Here is an 18,553-nt window from a genome sequence, read left to right on the forward strand (position 1 = left end):
GGTGGACTCCTCCACCTTGCATCCTAGTGCAGGAACTTCCTGCCAAAGGCTTTTGCAGGAAATCCGCGTCCGTAACGGCGCGGACAGCAACTGCCACGTGAGCACAGTAGATGGGAATATATTTTGTTGAGGTTTAGTTAAGATTCTACAATGGTAGTGGAAATCTGACCACTTTTTCCAAGTGGACTGTGGGGCCCATCTTTGATCATAGCTTTAGTTGGATTGAGATTTTCACAACTGTGGCTGTAAGGTTGGGTGATCTTGACCATCCAAGGGCCTTGGCATGGATGGCTGACATCACCAGTGACTGTACGATCCTAGTGATCCCGTTGAGTAGGCTTCAAAGTATGATTGTATTGTTCAGAAATGACACTCACGGATCATGGTAACCTGAATTTTCTCTGCTGAATGTGGACCAATTTCGTTTTCATCCGTTCATTTGGTGGCCATCAATCAGACGAACAGGATTGTCGAACAATGGAACATCTATGCAATTGCTCATCTATTGTAGGGCCCATCAGATGAACGGTTAACATCCTTCAGAACAGCCTCATATGCAAGCCAAGGAAAGGCTAAAACACCTCCATCGATCAGAGTACCCGTGGAAGTAGATCAGGTGGCCCCAAAGGCTTCTAAAAAAATGCTATTACATGATTTGCACTCCAAGACGCTGTATAGCAAACCGGGCAGCAATCAATCATGCCAGTCCATCTCATTTTTGGTCTGAAAATAGGGTGGACCCATCTAGAGGCCAGACTATTTATTTCTTGGGCCTCACCACACCCGATCAGTGGTCAATGGCAGCTACGTAAACGGGTCCGATCTTGGGCTTATTCCGAATAAAGAACATACTAAATAAGCCCAGGCTCGGCTAGTTAGTGGTTAGCTTAGCGGGCTAAGAATTAGTCCCAATCCATCCAGGCCTGAAAATACAAACCCAAGCGTATTTGTCTTATGCCAAAAGTAGAACAAAGGCTGTGGGCATCAAGAAGTGGGTGTAAATATCACTTCCCTCCCAGGATAACCTACACAGACAGGAGTTAGAATGCACCTTGGGCAACATTGATACCAACCTATGAAACTGATTTTTGCATATGACGATTTTACTCAGAGCCCAACAATCAGTGGACCACCTCCTGGATGAATGATAGTAAAAAACCCACGCTGATTGGAAGAGTACTATTCCTAATCCTCACTGAAGATCAATGAAATTTCCAATGTAAGATGTAAGGGACGAGTGAAAACCAGAGCTCTATTTTAATGTCCCAAACAAGACAGCAAATTGCAGCCTGTCATGAAATGAATAGAAAAGGCACATCGCAATCCTCAAAGAAAATACTCAAACAAGCAACACGAATCACAGATTTTCATCACCGATGCATAATCCCAAGACATACAATGTCTGATTGATTAGAAGCAAATAATCCAGGGGAACAGAAAAATAATCTCACGCAGCAAACTGGCCAAAGAGCCACTTCCGGATCTGCATCAAGCAAGAAAGAATCTGATTTAGGGACAACAACTTGATGCTGATGGTATGATATCTGGATATTAAAATTTCAATGCTGAAAACAGTAATCAACTCAAGAACAACCCACTGCAGACTGGATTCATTTCCATATGATAATAGGAATGGCCAAAATCATGAAGTGGCACACAAGTACACTTCCAAAATCACATGTTCTGGATGGATCCCTTTCCTACCCTGAGGTTGGGGTTAAAACTCATTCAATGGCATTTGGATGGGCAATCAAATTGGATTGCAGTTATCAGTCTAATAAAGTGGAAGTCTCCAAATTGTAATTCCTTTAGGCCCTGTATGGTAGGCACCTAAAAAAGAGTTAATCTCATTTTAGTTAAAGGTAATTATCTATTAGAGATCTTGATCTCCTCTAATACATAATCACTATCAACATGGACTCATTATGTATTAGTGATCAAGATCTCTAATATATAATTACTGACAACTAAAATGAGGCAAACTGATTTTTAGATGTCTGCCAAACAGAGCCTTACCATTCATATTCAAGGCTGACTCCAACTTGCAAATTCAGCACTTTCAAGCATGGTATAAAAAGTGGTTAAATTAAGTTGGGGGTGAATTTCAACCACTTCAACTACTCCTGTTCAATTTTTGAAAATTTTAATTATTTAAAAAAATTTTAAATGCAAAAAATAATAATCTTTAGTTTAAAAAATAATGATATTGTTTCATGAAAGAACTTATTGTTGTTTTTTTAATTTATGGATGAGATGAGTGATTGTTATATTTTTCATAAGAAATTAACTTTCAGAATTTCAAAAATTATGGAAAAATAAAAAATCTGTTTACTTTAAATAAATAAAATCATGTTATTTTATAATCATGTCTGCATGTATGGATGGTTGTATGATATATGTATGTGGATGTGTGCATTGATGGATGGACTCCTGAATGTGTTATGGATGGATGGATGGATGGATGCGTTATGCATGTATGGGAGCATCCTACATGAATGGATTGATGAGTGTGTATGAATGCATGCATGTACGTATGTATGAGTGGACGGATGGATAGATGGATAGTTGGATGATGTATCTATGTATGTATGAATACATGGATAAATTTTTGGTACTATTGCACTGCTTTTTTACAACAGCACAAGTTTAAGCCCCTAGTAAATGGAAACTTAATTGTGTAAAGTTCTTTTTTACAAATTTTTTATTCCTAAATATGGAAACATGTGTCTTTTGGCATCTCCTGAAGTTTCATTGAAAAATTCCTCCTTTTTTTCTCAATGTTTTCCTCGGCTAGCGATATCAGCAACGATATCGATACATGTTTCCATATCCAACGTGAGCGATACATGTTTCCGTATCCCCGGTGAGCGATACATGTAACGACACTCATACTACCAACACTGCTTCAAAGCCCTCCAGGTGCAGGAGTGAATATGTAAAAATGTAAAAATGTAAATTGTTGGAGAATGTGCAATAGGTACTGAAAAATCACAATTTAAACAAGGCATAGCAGGCTAAGCACCCCCTGAATGAGTTGATTTTTAGAACCTCTCCCCAAACATTTTGAAAGAAGCAGGTTGCTGCCCACAGAAAAACAAAAACAGAGAGGGGGAGGGGGCGCGCGCTTGAATGGGATATAGTAGATACCTCTGGCAGCTTCTTCCGAAAGACAACATCAAGCCGTGCATCAAGCGTATTCTCACACACAATCTTCCCATCTCGAGAAGCCAGAACAACACCTCCAGAACTGAATCAGCGCACAATATCAGCTTTTGGTCACAACTTTTTTTGAAAGATACAGCCTTATCATGTGTGCATTCAATATTCTTAAGAAAGGTTGGAATTGTGAAAATTAAAAAGTAAGATGTTGCTATAGACAGAATCAGTGTTTTCAGTATCGCTCGTAGCATACCACTTAGCGTATGCTACTTATTGTAGCGTAGCTAAAACGCTACATAGTGTATGCAGGTAGCATAGCTCCCTAGTAGCGTAAGCTATGGGGCATGTAGCATAATTTACAGAGCATGTAGCGTAACCTACAGAGCATGTAGCATACGCTACATGTAGCGTAGTGTACAATGTAGCACAGGTAGCTTATGCTACTTGAAATCTCCTTTTTCTTTAGTTTTTCTTCCATTGCTAGTTCAACACCTATTTTAAAATAGCGGTGACTCATCCCCATCACACGTGCCACTACATTAGATCAATTTGGACCATCTAAATTGTGCTCCATGTTGTGGATAGAGTGCTTAGATCAATCCAGACCATCCAAATTGTGGTCCATATTGTGAACTTGTGATGTTTCAATAAATAAATAAATATATATATATGTATATATAAATATAAAAAGATGTCACACTTAGAGATGCCTAAAGGCAAAGAGACGGAGAAATTTTGCATGGAAATATGCAGTTAACGATCTAGATTTGTAGTCAAACACTCGTAGGAAATATGCATTTTTATAAATTTTATCATATTTTTCCATTATTTTAATTAAAAAATATTTGGTATCGTGTAGCTTACACTATACACTACGTAGCTTACGCTACACGCTATAGAGGGCCAAATGCTACGCTATACGCTACACGCTATTTCAAAAACCATGGACAAAATACTTAAAGAGTGCATGAACTAGGTTTTCCCAATTATCAACCTTTGCTTTCAATATCTTGAGAATGAGGAAAAACTGGAGTGAACAAATGTTTAGAGAGGCCCATGTGAGAGAGGGCTCCCTAATATCGCAGTTGCCTTCAATTCCCATGTGCTACATCAAGTGAATAGGAAATTTCTCCTTTGTTAAGTCCATGTGAGAGAGGGTTTAGAATTATCCCAATAAACTTTGTATGAACTTTGATGTAAGAAAAATTACCAGAAAGGCCCATGTGCATGATGATGGCTAGGAGCAGGCGGCAGATAGACTATTGTGTCCACCAAAATATCAGGAGGATGAACATTCGCCTTCTCTGCATACTCCAGCTTTGCTGAATCCAACACAGATTCCACCAGCCCGAGATCATCTTTCCGGCACCGCAATAACACAGCTGGCTCCTTCAGCCGGAGCAAGCTCTGCAGGAGATTGTAATCTTATTACTCCACTAATGAAATATTCAAGGTCGATTACAAAAAAGGAAATTGTTATCCAGAAGGCAATCATGAATTTTCCAGAAGTAATCAGAGATTCCCTGTAATCAAGAAAATATCCCAAAATAATTTATAGTAAAGCATAAATTTCTGGTAACCCATTTTCAGGGGTATATAGCTCAGCTGGCACTTCAGCTGTTTCCCATACACTTCAACTGGTTATATCCAGGAAACAAAAAAGCCTAGGAGAAAAAAAAAAAAATTTAAAAATCTGCTGTTTCCTCAAATGCTACAGGGATGTTTGGCCTTCTAATTACCATGGTAATTCCTTGCAAATAAATAATAATTACTAACATTTGTAATTCAGGCAGCCACCCCAATGTTGACATTGACAGCTAAGCTATTTGTTTTTATTTGAATTCAAAAATGAGGATGGAAAACATGACGGACGTATAAAAAAACTGTGGGGCCCACCATTATGTATGTGTCTTATCCACGCTATCCATCCATTCCACCAGCTCATTTTAGGGCATGAGCCCAAACATGCGGCAAATCCAAAGCTCAAGTGGACCACACTACAGGAAACAGTGGGAATTGAATGCCTACCATTGAAAACTTCTTCAGGGCCACATAAGTTTTGGATCAAGCTGATAGTTGTGATTAACCTTTATCCATGTCCGTTTGACCTTGTGAACCAGTTGGATGACAAATAAACATCACTGTAGGCAGTAGGAAAGTTTTAGCTTTCAATGGTATACGTCATTAGTCACATTGTTTCCTGTGGTGTGGTCCACTTGAGCTTTGGATCTGCATCATTTTTGGGCTCATGCCCTAAAATCAGCTGGCAGAATGGATGAACGGCATGGATAAGACACATACATCATGGTGGGCCCCACAAACTTTGGGCATTACTCGAACACCCCAATTCCACGCCCATTCTAGTTCATGCAATCCCAAAAATCGAGGTCAAATTACTCACCATTTTCCTCTCTTCAAAACGCGGAGTAGAGCTCATTATTATGCTTTTCCAGCTACCTAAGTGTATTTTCCAAAAATCAAACACCCCCTTCAAGACCATGATCACTATGCCTACTTACCCATCATTCATAGCATCAAAGTGAATTGTGCTTTCTCCAGTTATACAAGATTTCTTCATTGCCCATCAGTCAATGGTACAAAAACATGACTATAGAGCAGTCTGCTCATATTTCTGTTTACCTGAACAATCAGTTCTTTCAAAAGCTTTCTGTAGCCATGGTGGTCATGGACGACATTCAAGAGCTCCTTCCCAGCTGCCTCCTTCATGGAGCTAACCAAATCATCCTGAGCTTGAAGAACTGTGAGGCGAGAAGCATTTAGCTGCATGGAGTACTCGCTGCATGCAAGCAATTCACAGAGCATTTATGTCTGTATGAAATATAAGTATTGGGACTAAACTTCAATGTGCACTTGCACCACAGTATCGTAGCAACTTATTCACTATGCACATGGCATTCGTGCACCCCAATCCTGACCATCAAAATCCTGGGCCCTATTGTGAATGGAACATAGCGAAAGATGACACTGATCAGACAATTTTAACCATCTGACTTGACCTGTTAAACTGGACCCACGATCACTTCTTTTTTTGCCATCCACCCGATGGCCAACAATCAGACAGGATCAGCCAGTCAGTGTGATTTTCGGATTATGCTCATCTACAATTGGGTCCCATGATTTTGACAGGCTGGATTGGTGTGAGTGATATGTCATTTATTGTATAGATGAGTTGCCACAATTTAGTACTCGGAGCGAAAACACTTGGAGTATAGCCAAAAGCATATCACATGTGTGGCATAAAAGAAATAGAAACTAGCTTTTTCCCTGAATCTGATCTATAAAGAGAGTCACTGCAAAGTAATGAACAGTTGAATTGTTTAATAGCCTTATATTGTTGATTCCTCCCTTCTTATTCCGAATAAAGAACCTGACGTCCTGGCTTATTGGATTGTTCAGTCTTGGTACTAGTTTTTGTATAAATTTGTACAGAACGACAAACAAAAGAACAGAGTTTACCACCAAAACACAATAGGAGCATAACCATAAGTAAGTGGGATAAGTCATATATCTATTTGACATAACTACTATATCATATCTCCCTGAAACTTTCAAAGGAAAGAAAAAACACTTACAGCAGGCATCTGACCACCCAAAACAGGCCCAACAAAGTTTCCAATTAGAAAAATGAAAGAGAAATAGATAAAACGTAGCTAGTGGATTTTGAAACAATGTATGGACACAGACAGTTGCAGAAGGGGAGAAAACCAAACCGCAGAGAAGGGAATCAGAGCTTTCATTATATCTTCCTATTGGAAATTCCAACTATGGCTCATAAATAAACACTTCATATAATTTAGAGTATCAAATGTAGGGGGTGCAACTTGGGCAGGCTGGGTTTGGGTTGAGGTACAACACAAACCCAACCGAACCTCAAGCTGGGTCAACCTGTGGCCCATACCAACCTGAGACCTAAGCTAAGCTCCCTAACCTAAGCCAAAATCCTATGTACCATATCGTTGACCCTAACCCATCTATGGTTGGGTCAGGTTGGTTGGTTGGTTGGTTGGGTTGGGTTGGACACATAGTACTCGGATAGTACACTCTACTAATAGTAGTAATTTAGTATATTATGAGTTTTGCTTAGCCCACATGGGTGTGCAATGAAGCTCATGTACGCACCACACATGTGCCGACAAGGCGCAATGGGTCTGAGATCCAATCCATCCATCAGAACTTCACCACTATATTGATGCCCTAGCACAAGATTCAGGTTGATCCACAGGTCAGTTGGGCTGCAGTTTGAAAAACAAATGTACAGCTCTGAAAAACTTGGTTGACGTTCTCTAACTGATCTACCTGTTTCCAATTTGGGGCCCACATGCTGATTGGTTTAGATTTTATTTTGTAAAGACATGTCGATGGTAGGACCAACCTGATGGATGGATTTGATATCGCAAGTATGTGCCACGCTAGCACGTGTGGTGTCTACATGAGCTTTATTGCATACATGTGTGCGCTTAGCAAAGCCCGATTATACTATATATTCATATAATATATGTAATATAGGGTTGGGTTCGTGTTGGTTGAGATTACCCAAGGCCACCACCTGAGTAAGCCCAACCCGACCAAAATTTCAGGTTAGGCCAGTTGGGTTCAGTTTGAGCCTAACTGAAGTTGCACCCCAAATCAAATGCATTAAATGAATGAAACAGGTCGGCATTCAATGGAAGTTACTGCCAGCTCCTCTCTTCACTCTTTTAATAAAATTTTGTCCAGAAGAACTACGAAGTGTGGCCCGCCCACTCAGATCTTGCATAGAATAGCACATGTTTCAGCGTGTAGCTGGACAGGACTATACATGCATGTGGGCTAAGCAAACCTCAGAAAGGATAATTCATCCTAAAAGCATCGAGGAAATGAAATTTCTCAGAGTTCCAATACTTTATTGGAGAGTAACTACATTCCATGCCAGAAGTACAAATAATGATATGTACTCTCTAGTAGAGAAAGGAACAATGTTACTGGGAAAATATAGTGGGAAGGAGTAAAGGTTTGGTAGGTTACATTTTCTTCCGAATTTCAACCTGTTTCTCCTTCCGCTCATATTCTTGTCTGATCTTCTTCTTTTCGGCTTCAACCAGTTGCAACTTCTCAATGTTAAATTCCTGCGAGGAGGAGATTTCCAAACCATCAATGTAAGCAAGTAAACAAAATAAGGTAGGACTCTTTCAAATGCATCACCCACAATAGCGGAAGATACAAACAAAATTTCAATCATTTAGTACAGAACCACCACTAGTAGAAAAGTAAGCAATTTTCGAATGCTGGTTTCAGCATCAATATTTCGCCTAAAGAGGGGCAAGCATATATCAAGGGCAAGCCCATCTCTTTACCAAATATAGCTTCTAGAAGATCTTGTAGCTGATAATACATGATCAATTAAAAGGCATCTAATATTCACGTAATAATAATGATAAGAAAGATTATCTTCAAAGATTAACATGATTAAGGATATGTATAAGGGAGTATCAAATGTGAGGACCAGTAGTGGAGAGACATGTGAGTGCCCAATTATTGTAGGCTTGCACTAGGGTTCGGCATTTAGTCATACCTTCTTGCATTGATGGCCCGAATTAACGCATTTAGTCATACCTTCTTGCATTGATGGCCGAGTTAACGAGACATTTATAAGAAGAGATCCCATGGTGTATGTTGTTTGCAAACGATATGGTTTTGATTGAAAAGATGAGGGGAGGCCTCCATGAAAAGCTAGATTTGTGGAGGGATGCTTTAGAATGTAAAAGGATTTAAAATCAGTCAAACTAAAACAGAGCACATGGAGTACAATTTTAGTAAGAATGGGAGTGGAAATGAGGAATTAATTCAAATCGCTGACGGAGGAGTATCCCAAATTGACCACATTTGATATCTAGAGTCGATAATTCATGAGTGGAGAGATTGAGAGAGATGTTGCTCATAGAATTCAAGTTGTGTGAAAGAATTGAAGTGTGCCTGATGAGGACATCCGAGCACCATATCGAAAGAGGAGGACTGAGCCAGTCTCCTTATGGCTAGACGACCATTACATGGGGCCCACTTGGCCCATTCACATTCCTAGCCACATTGAAGACCTCACATGCATGTTCGTGCATCTTTGAAAACCCCACACTGGGAAGATGCACGTACACTGCATATAGGAGCTCGATGGACACATCGGACCATTGGGTCATCATCATTGGACATCTTAATCGTCTCACTCCCATGGGCCACGAAATAGTTTAGTTGTTTAAATTGTTTACATGCTTCATTATTTTTTGTATATCTTATGTTTGTGTTGAGATTAGAGAGTTAAGAACAACATTTAATTTATTAAACGTCTTTATGTTGAGAATCTTATCTGAGAGCGTCTTTTTGTGAAATGTCTTTTCTGAAACTATAAAAAAAAAAGGGGAAGGGGGAGGGGGGAGAGCCTTAATGCCATTACTTTGAAGAAAAAAAAAAACTTTTATTTTATTTTCTTCATGTGATTTGAAGAATACTCTATGTGATTTGAAACTTGGGTGTGGTATGATTTCATTCCCCAGACAATGGAGGTGCGAGGTTTCCATGATCCATCTATCATCTTCCTTCTCTCTTCTTTTCTATCCAAAAAGAGATATTTTCAAAAAAAAAAAAAAAAAACTCCATCTCTCTTCTTCCCTTCCTATTCAAAACCATCCAAACTATCTTTTTCTTCAACTTTTCATAATCCAACTTCAACTTCAACCAAAATCAACCATTGAGGATCACAAAACCTTAGCCAACACCCACACATGTGACTGTATGGCCACATGTGCGAGCCCCTAGGCTGACAATATGAAAAACCCCTCAATCTCTTGATTTCCCCTTGCTTCCCCCATCAAAACCCTTTAATTGCCCATCCCTAAGTCTACCTATAAACCCTAATCCTAAATTCTCTAATTCCCTAATTTTCCTAAATTCCCAAACCCTAAGTATCTAATTTCCTTAATTGACCTAAAATCTCTAACTTTTTTCATCCAAAACCTTAATTCCCCTCTACCAATACTTAAATCCATCAATCCCCTTAACCAATTCACCCAATTTAGCCCTAATTTCATTTTTTTTTCCAAAATTAAAAGAACATTAATTCCAAAATCCATAATTCCCATGAACCCTAATTTTTCAAATTTCATATTTTTCCCTTCCTAACCCTAATCATAGAACCTACAAGTTAGTCCATTGAGTGTGTAACGTGCCTATGTTAAATTGGAAGTTCTATCCTTCCTTGGGCCTAGTTTTAATTGATTTATGTGATTTCTTGGCATGCGGGCATGTAATTTAGGTTAAATCAAATTTTATTTCCTATTGTTTACTCTTAATTACGTGGTAGGTTAGCATCTTTTGTTAATTAAATTACTTCATGGACTCTTTCGTAATCTCCACATTGCATGCTAGCATTAAATCATGTGTCTTGCATCAGTGCCTTTGGAGTTTTAACGATCATTGAGTACCAGTCGAACAAAAGGGGAAATTTTATAGGATGGCTAGCTATAAGACTAGCCACACTAGTTGGGACAAAATTTTGGGCAGTCAAGGAACAACATGTTCATAGGATGAATGTAGTTAAAAAGAGAATGATGAGATGGATGAGTGGCAAGACAATAAAGGACACAATTAGAAATGAATCATTCAGAGAATTTAGGAGTGGCACCAATAGGTAATAAGATGAGGGAAAGTATACTTAGATGATTTGCTCATGTGAAATGGAGACTCATAACTGCACCGATTAGAAGGAATCAGTTGGTGCAAGTTGAAGGCTCTAAAAGGGTAAGGGGAAGGCCCAAAAGGACGTTGGTGGAGCTGTGGAGGTAGTAAGATCAGATTTGATGACCTATAGCCTAATTGAAGTTATGGCCCTTGAAGTGGAATGGTGGAATAGGATCCATGTAGCCAACCCCGATTGGTTGGGATAAGCCTTAGATGGTGATGATGATGAGATTACAATAGGCTTGCTAGCAAGGCTCACCACATGATGATACATACCACTCATCTAGAAGTTCACACCATAGAGAAACCTGTGGGCAGATCTCACACATTCAGATCTTCCCAAACTAAATTAGAAAACAATGGTCCATAGGAGCAGTTTCTAACTCACCTCATATGGATTGGACGGTGAGGAGCCCACATGAGTAAGATTCTCTTCTTCTTTTTTTCTTTCTATGTGGATCATATACTACGGAACTGACTTGATGAACACTCTGGACCATCATGTAGTGGCACAGATTCGGAAAATCGTTACTAATCTCAGCAATCAAACTCAGAAGCAACCCTGATGTAAGGTTAGATTTTGGAGCTAAGTTTGAGAGAGAGAGAGAGAGAGAGAGAGAGAGAGAGAGAGAGAGTTGAGTCAATCAGATTTCACCAAGACTCGAGGAAAAAAAAAAGATCTGGTCACCAAGACTCAAGAAAAGAGAGAGAGAGAGAGAGAGAGAGAGAGAGAGAGAGAGAGAGAGAGAGAGAGAGAGAGAGATCTGGTTAAGGCTCAGTCTGATTTGAAGACTTGGTAGACTTGACTCAACAAAAATCAGTACAACTCAACAACACTTGACTCAGCTCAGCTCGCAAGATTCTACAATATTGATAAGTTTTAAGAAGTAAATGTTACCATGTCATGTTGTCCAAAGACTAAAAAACTCAACCAAGTTTTTCGACTTGACAGACGTACCGAATCTGAGTCGAGCTTATTAGAATTTCAAAACCATGGTTTGGACACTGTGCCATCAGGATACCTTGGGAAATATGACATGTTGGGAAGAGGCAGTTCACAGGATCCATGAAGGATTGTTGGTCTTCAGGGTCACCATGTGAACGGCCGGTTGCCCAACCATCCGAGCCGTCCGATCGGCATAATTCTCACCATTAAATGTGGACAATTGCCCATTTTTTGATTGCCATTTTCCTAACCACCCATTTACATGCCATTGATGTGAGCTGAGATAGTCTTGATCACTGCTAATTCTTGAGTTTCCAGATGCGCTTCCAAGAACAGTACTGATCCCAAACTAGCTCTCGTCAGATACCAGTTCACAATTTGGGGTAAATCCAAACAGTACGTAAAGGCCCTAAACCATGACAAACCATACCGAAACTCAAGAATTTCGACAAAATTTGCAAGTCAACGGGATTGCAATATATCACTTCCATACAAGAAATGGTTTGGCAGTACGATCTCATCCATCATGTGCGTGTATCTATGTATATATGTGTGTGTGTGTGTGTGTGGATTGATGGATGGATGACTGAATGTGTTTCCATGCCCTATCTTAGTGACATTTGTGAAGTATAAAGAGAACATATCAGCTTCAATCTACGAAGAAAAGCAGCTGAAGGAGATTGGCTTGAAAGAGGAATCAAAGGCTGAAACGAATCGAATCAAATACCCGAAAAGGAGGAATTCATGGAAATTCACTTACTTCTTCAGCTGAAACGGAGATCTCGTTGCCCTTCTCCTCCGCCTCTTGGCGGATGAATCTCACCATCTGCTGGATCTGCTTGGAGACATCCGCGTCGTTCATTTTCGGATCGGATCGGTAAGATCGACGGTTCTGATTGGATGGGATTGAAAAGATTCGGGGCCCCGGAATTAGGAAATGGTTGAGAGCAAAAGGAGTCTGATTTACAGATGCACGATTTTGAGAGAAGAGGGTCTCCCGTTGGATGAAGAGATTTCAGACCGATGCGATTCGCGCGAGGAGATATTGAAGAGGTGAATTCCTGCACCCGTGCTAACTTGAAATTCGTGCGAAATATCTGCCATTCGTTCCATGGGCACCACCTGCAAGATGATATGGCCCGTAAATCAGCCCAAGTGGACCACACTCTCATGAGGAAAATCGACAGTTAAAAGAAAGAGAGCAAGAGAAACTTGATACTCTGGCAGTTGTGGTGATGATACTCGGGCACTTGTGGGTTGCAGTTGAGATCTACCATGAACGAAAGGATGGAGTTTATTTGACCATCTGACCATCCTACGGGTGGACATCTGTTGGACGGTTCAAATGAAAAATATTCGGTGGTTCTATTTCAACAAGCAAGTGTCCGTGAATCAGAGGTTACGATTTCTCAACCAACCTATCGACAGCGGGTACCATCAGTTAGCCGGTTTAATTTGAGTTGATGGACAAGCCATGTGAGACAATTTGAGTTGATGGACAAGCCATGTGGGGCCGCTACATTGTCCACGTGAAATCCACTCCATCCATCGGTTTTGCAAGCACATATTAATATAAGATCTATAAAAATGAAGCGGATCGAATGCTCAGAGGGGCCATATCATAAGAAACAGTGGGAACCAAACACCCACCCTTGAAACTCTTGCTTGGGCCCGGCTAATGTTTGTTTTTTTTTTATCCCCGATGGGATTCACCATATGAATGGGTTGATAGCATATAAACTTTATAGTGAGCTTGGGGAGATTTCAAAATTAGCTAATCCAACTATCACCTGTAGTGCTCGATTCAGCTTTCTAGATGCATCTAACTAGTTCAGACCTATACCGAATGGGTGAATCAGTCCGAATTGAATAGGCTATTTGGACTCAAATCAAGTCGAGTCCCAGTTACCCAATAATTTGACTTGAATTTAGGTGTGTGTGTATATATACACTTAATTTCTAAATATCTCTAATTTTACCCGCCGCACCCACCTAACCTCAGCTCGATCTCAAACTCTTTCTCCCTTCCTCATCCTTCTCTTCTTTCAAGCCCAACAGCCACCCACCACCACCACCACCACCTCTCTCTCTCTCTCTCTCTCTCTCTCTCTCTCTCTCTCTCTCTATATATATATATATATATATATATATATATATAACTCGGTGCCAACTCGACCCGACTTGATACTCTTGACGAGGTCGGACTTGGTCTGGATCAGTTTAGGCCAAACCTGGACTTGGATCGGGTCAGGCATGCTGAATTTGGTACCGAGTCGGGTCAAACTTGGTATGGATCAGTCTAGGCCAAACTCAGACTTGGATCGGGTCAGGCACGCTAGACTTGGTACCGAGTCAGGTCGAGTTCAAGTTAGGCCTATTTCAATACTGGATCGAGTTAGGTCAGCCCTAACTCGGTTTGACTTGACTTAATGCATAACTCTAATCACATGCGCCACAAAGTGAATTTTAAAATTTTTTAATAATTCATTATTTTTCAATAGTGTGGCTCACTTAATGATTGTATAGGCTTTATTTATGATACATTCATCATCACAATTGATCTCACTTGATCATAAATCAGAATGAGTTAAGGTCAGCCCAACCTCACTTATTTACTAAATGGGCCAAGTATTCTGCCCAAACCTGACCCATGATCTACAACCTTCTACCCTAACCCAAACCACTTAAAAATTCACCAGGCTTGGCCAACCAATTTAATTGTATATGCGTTGGGCTTAGCTGACCCGACCCAACCCACCATGACCCAACTTAGACTTGAGAACGTAATATAACAATGGATTTGTACGTACACTTAAAATATTTTCATACTTTTCTTCTTCATTTTGTTTTGGGTTTTGGATCAGGTCATCTACCCAAGCCTGACCCATTTACTTAAATGGATCATAGTTTTAGCGTAGGCCCGATCCACTACCCATTTAGCTTCGGTGACCTACTCCAAAGGTGGGTCGGGTCAGTTGACGCATGGACCAACCTGGGACCACCTATTTCTCCATTCCAACCCATCCAAAGCAGTCCAGGTCAGAAGCCCAATAGGCCAGCTCAGCCCATTGGCACCGCTGCTGATGTATTCATGTAGTGTTCTAATCTGCCAGTTTTCACAAGGTCCATTGTCTAGAAATCCCAACACAATGGATGAGTAGTGCCTACAAAATCTTCCATATTTTTATGATGGTCAGATCAGTGGCCTACAAATCGTCTTTGATATGAAGAACACGATGCGAATTTGGATAATCCATTGTATGGGCCATTGTATAAACTGCAGGAATCACTGCATGCAATTTTTGCATATAAATAAGTAGAGATGCAAGAACACTATCTTCTTACCAAATGCATTGGGCCGGGCATTCATGCTTAAGAATGTGTTCACGGGTAGGACCCACTCATCTTATTTTGGGTCCTAAGTTGGGCTTGATCCTATATCCTGACCAGTTTAGTAAATGGGCCTGTCCTGATTATACCCAAACCCGGGCTATTGCCACCCCTAATTTCCTAGCACATGAACAAACGAGACCTGGCAATTACAGTGATCATGGCCAATTGGTTACCATAGGTACTTGGCTCCCACAGTTGGGCTTACCTGGTCTGGACCCGACCTTACGTTCAAGCCTAGTTTTGAATGAGTTGTGTCAGTCTCCCTATTGAGTCATGTCCCTGTTAATAATGGGTGGGCCTGAGTGTATAAAAATATTTGGGGTCAGGCCTTAGATATTACCTATTGAACATTGCCCATTTGAGAGCTAATCGCAATTACATTGGAATTAAGGTGATTCCAAATCTTCATTTGTGTTGGTTGAAATGCTCTTGAATTCAAATCTTTTGTTTGAAAACTTGTATTTAGAGGGCATTAGAATTCTTTCATGTATTCACATGAGTTAAATTTAATTAATTAAATCAAGTTTTATATCATAAATTAGCATGTGTATATATATAGAGAGAGGAATGCTCATCTCACACCAATTCTCACGACAACTCATGATAACTTATTCAGAACTCATCTCCTCTAATATGAATGCAAAATTTGAATTGTATATGTGATGCCACAACCCATGAAATTCTCTGGGCCCAACTTTCACCCTTATCTCGAACTTTGGTGAGTCATGACAAAAGAGAGACAAATCAAGAGATGAAACTATTTACTTTTGCCAGAGCACACCAAAGTTTTGGATAACGGTGAAAGTTAGGCCTTAGGAGTTTCATAAGATGGTGCATCACATGGTGGGTTCAGATTTTGGGCTCACACCACAGGATATAAGTTCCGGTGTACAAGTGAGCAATATATATATATATATATATATATATACACACACACACACACACACACACACACACACACACACACACACACACACACACACACACACACACACACGCACAGCAATATATATATATATACACACACACACACACTTGATTTAAGGATTGTAATATGCCTGTTAAAGTATATACTTTGGCCAAGAAAGAAAAATTTTTTAACTTCTGGTGGGTACAGATGCAAGGATTATCAACAAGTAATTCACCAATGTTTTTAAATGTCCATTTAGACATCCAACATTTGGATAGTTCAAATCATTTTAATGATGTGATTTTAGTATTATAGCCAATAATTGAATTGATTTAGGGCATGTCAGTGTGCCATGTATTTAGTGAACTAATAGCCTATGCGTACCTTTGCTGCATATATGACTCTCTAACCCTTAAAAACAAGACAAAAAAGATAAATCTTATTAATTACACTAAAATCTTAACATTCTAGTGAGATTTTAAAACACACCGAAAAGCTAAATTTGAAACACTTGGAATTTTATTTACTCAGGCGGTCAAATGCAAAAAGCAACAACATTGATATGATATACACTCATCTACCCTTAAATCCAAGGTGCCAGATGGGTTGTAAAGATTCCATCTTCCCAGCATTTTGGGAAGCCGTTTAGGTAAGGCCAGATAACAGTTGGTTCGTAGGGCTCGCCTTGATTTATGTGTTGTATATCTGAACTGTCCATCAGTTTTTTCAGTCCATTTTCGGCTGTGATCCCAAAAATAAAGTAAATCCAAAACTCAAGGGGACCACACGCTAGGGATTGAATGCCCACCATTACTTAAGGGCCACAAAAGTTTTGGATCTTAAGCTGATATTTCTGTTTTCCCTTCGTCCAGGTCTGTGTTACCTTTTCAACAGGTTGGATGGCAAATAAGTATTACCGTGGGCCTTAGAATTTTTTTTAATATTGGGCTTTCCATGACCACTGTTTCCTGTGCTGTGGTCCACTTGAGATTTGGATCTACTTCATTTTTGGGACCATTCTTTAAAATGAGCTGGAAAACTGATATTGGGCTTTCCATGACCACTGTTTCCTATGGTGTGGTCCACTTGAGATTTGGATCTACTTCATTTTCGGGACCATTCTTTAAAATGAGCTGGAAAACTGATGGACGGCATGGATATAAATACATCAAGCTGGGCCCCACAGTCAGGGCCTCACCTAATCCGCTCCCAGCATTTTGAGCCACATTGGGGATGGTGATCAGTAAAATCAATCTGATCAGGTGGTTATAATTGTCTGGTTGGTTTCCATCGCAGGTAGGGACGGTTTAAAAATAAAATGGTCAGCAGTAAAAAAAATTCAACCTTCGGAACTGGACAGTTAAAAATCGTATGATTGGCATGGTTTCCAGGCCCACTATTTGGACTGGATCTGCGACATGTGACAAATGTACGATGGGTGGACGAGTCACCACCACTTAGTACAAGTTGAATAGACATCGTAGTCTGTGCTGCATTCCATGGCAGTTTCCACAACAATGGCCGTGAAAATGCTAGGTCCCGAGCACTTCTGCCTTTCTGTTATAACATCTTACACGTCACGACGTCGACAGACGTGTGTTCAAGCCGCTCGTCAGAAGGGCTATCGGTTCAGGTTCTGGAATTCTCCAGACAAAGGCTGATCGAGGGTCCGGATCTTGCCAGGTCCAGGTCCTTACCGGAACCGATCGGGTTCCGGTACCCGTCAGGTTTTGGACCTTCTTTTCAAGTCGAGTCGGGGCTCGTCATGTCAAATAAAAATGGTACTGCCATGATCTAGATGGATGGGTAAGATCACACGTACGCTACTTTGACACGGAAGCGGATTGACTGGTGTACCTCACCCCAGCTATATAGCTGCTGTATTGACCTCGGCAAGTCATGTGGGTCTGATAACGAGGTATGTGTTATATCCAAATCGTACATACATCCCGTGAGCTCATCTTATGTCTTTAGACAAAAAATACGGAAAATCTAACTATTAAGTGGACCACACTGCAAAAAATAGTGGGGGATTGAACATCTACCATTGAAACCCTTTTGGGGTCACAGAAGTTTTAGATGAATATGAAATTTGTTTTTCCTCTTCATTAGGTATTTGTGACCTTATGAAGAGATTGGATCGAAAATAAACATTATGGTGGGCCCTACGAATTTTTTAACAGTGAAAATCATTATCTGGCTGCTATTTTTGGTGTGGTCCAAATGATCCTTGGATATGATTCATTTTTTGGATGATGCTCTAAAATAATCTCCAAAAATAGATGAACAGTGTAGATATAATAAATACATCACTCTGGGGGACATGTAACTTTGATCTCCTTTGGACCATTCCTACAACTCAAAGCTCGAGGAGCGTCAATGCTTGTCTTCGCATGACACGTACTTACAGCAGCTAT

General features: G+C 40.1%; 1 protein-coding gene across 1 annotated transcript; it reads right to left on the reverse strand.

The window, feature by feature from the left end:
• Positions 1-1,227: 1,227 nt before the first annotated feature.
• On the reverse strand, positions 1,228-12,874 carry LOC131241280 (V-type proton ATPase subunit E-like). The gene is made up of 6 exons (XM_058240053.1): positions 12,594-12,874; positions 8,185-8,285; positions 5,800-5,956; positions 4,370-4,566; positions 3,148-3,247; positions 1,228-1,483 (listed from the first exon to the last, which is right to left on the reverse strand). Exons 1-6 carry the CDS (start codon positions 12,693-12,695, stop codon positions 1,448-1,450), a joined length of 693 nt encoding a protein of 230 aa, XP_058096036.1. The 5' UTR covers positions 12,696-12,874; the 3' UTR covers positions 1,228-1,447.
• Positions 12,875-18,553: the final 5,679 nt, after the last annotated feature.

This window comes from Magnolia sinica, chromosome 3 (genome assembly GCF_029962835.1).
Source record: "Magnolia sinica isolate HGM2019 chromosome 3, MsV1, whole genome shotgun sequence".
Taxonomy (NCBI): domain Eukaryota; kingdom Viridiplantae; phylum Streptophyta; class Magnoliopsida; order Magnoliales; family Magnoliaceae; genus Magnolia; species Magnolia sinica.

Coding starts and splice junctions, on each gene's coding strand:
- LOC131241280 (XM_058240053.1), bottom strand. CDS start 12,695: ATGAACGACGCGGATGTCTCCAAGCAGATCCAGCAGATGGTGAGATTC. Junction 3,248..4,369: donor CATGCACATGGGCCTTTCTG/GTAATTTTTCTT, acceptor GCGCTGATTCAG/TTCTGGAGGTGTTGTTCTGG. Junction 1,484..3,147: donor TTCGGAAGAAGCTGCCAGAG/GTATCTACTATA, acceptor TGCTTGATGCAG/ATCCGGAAGTGGCTCTTTGG.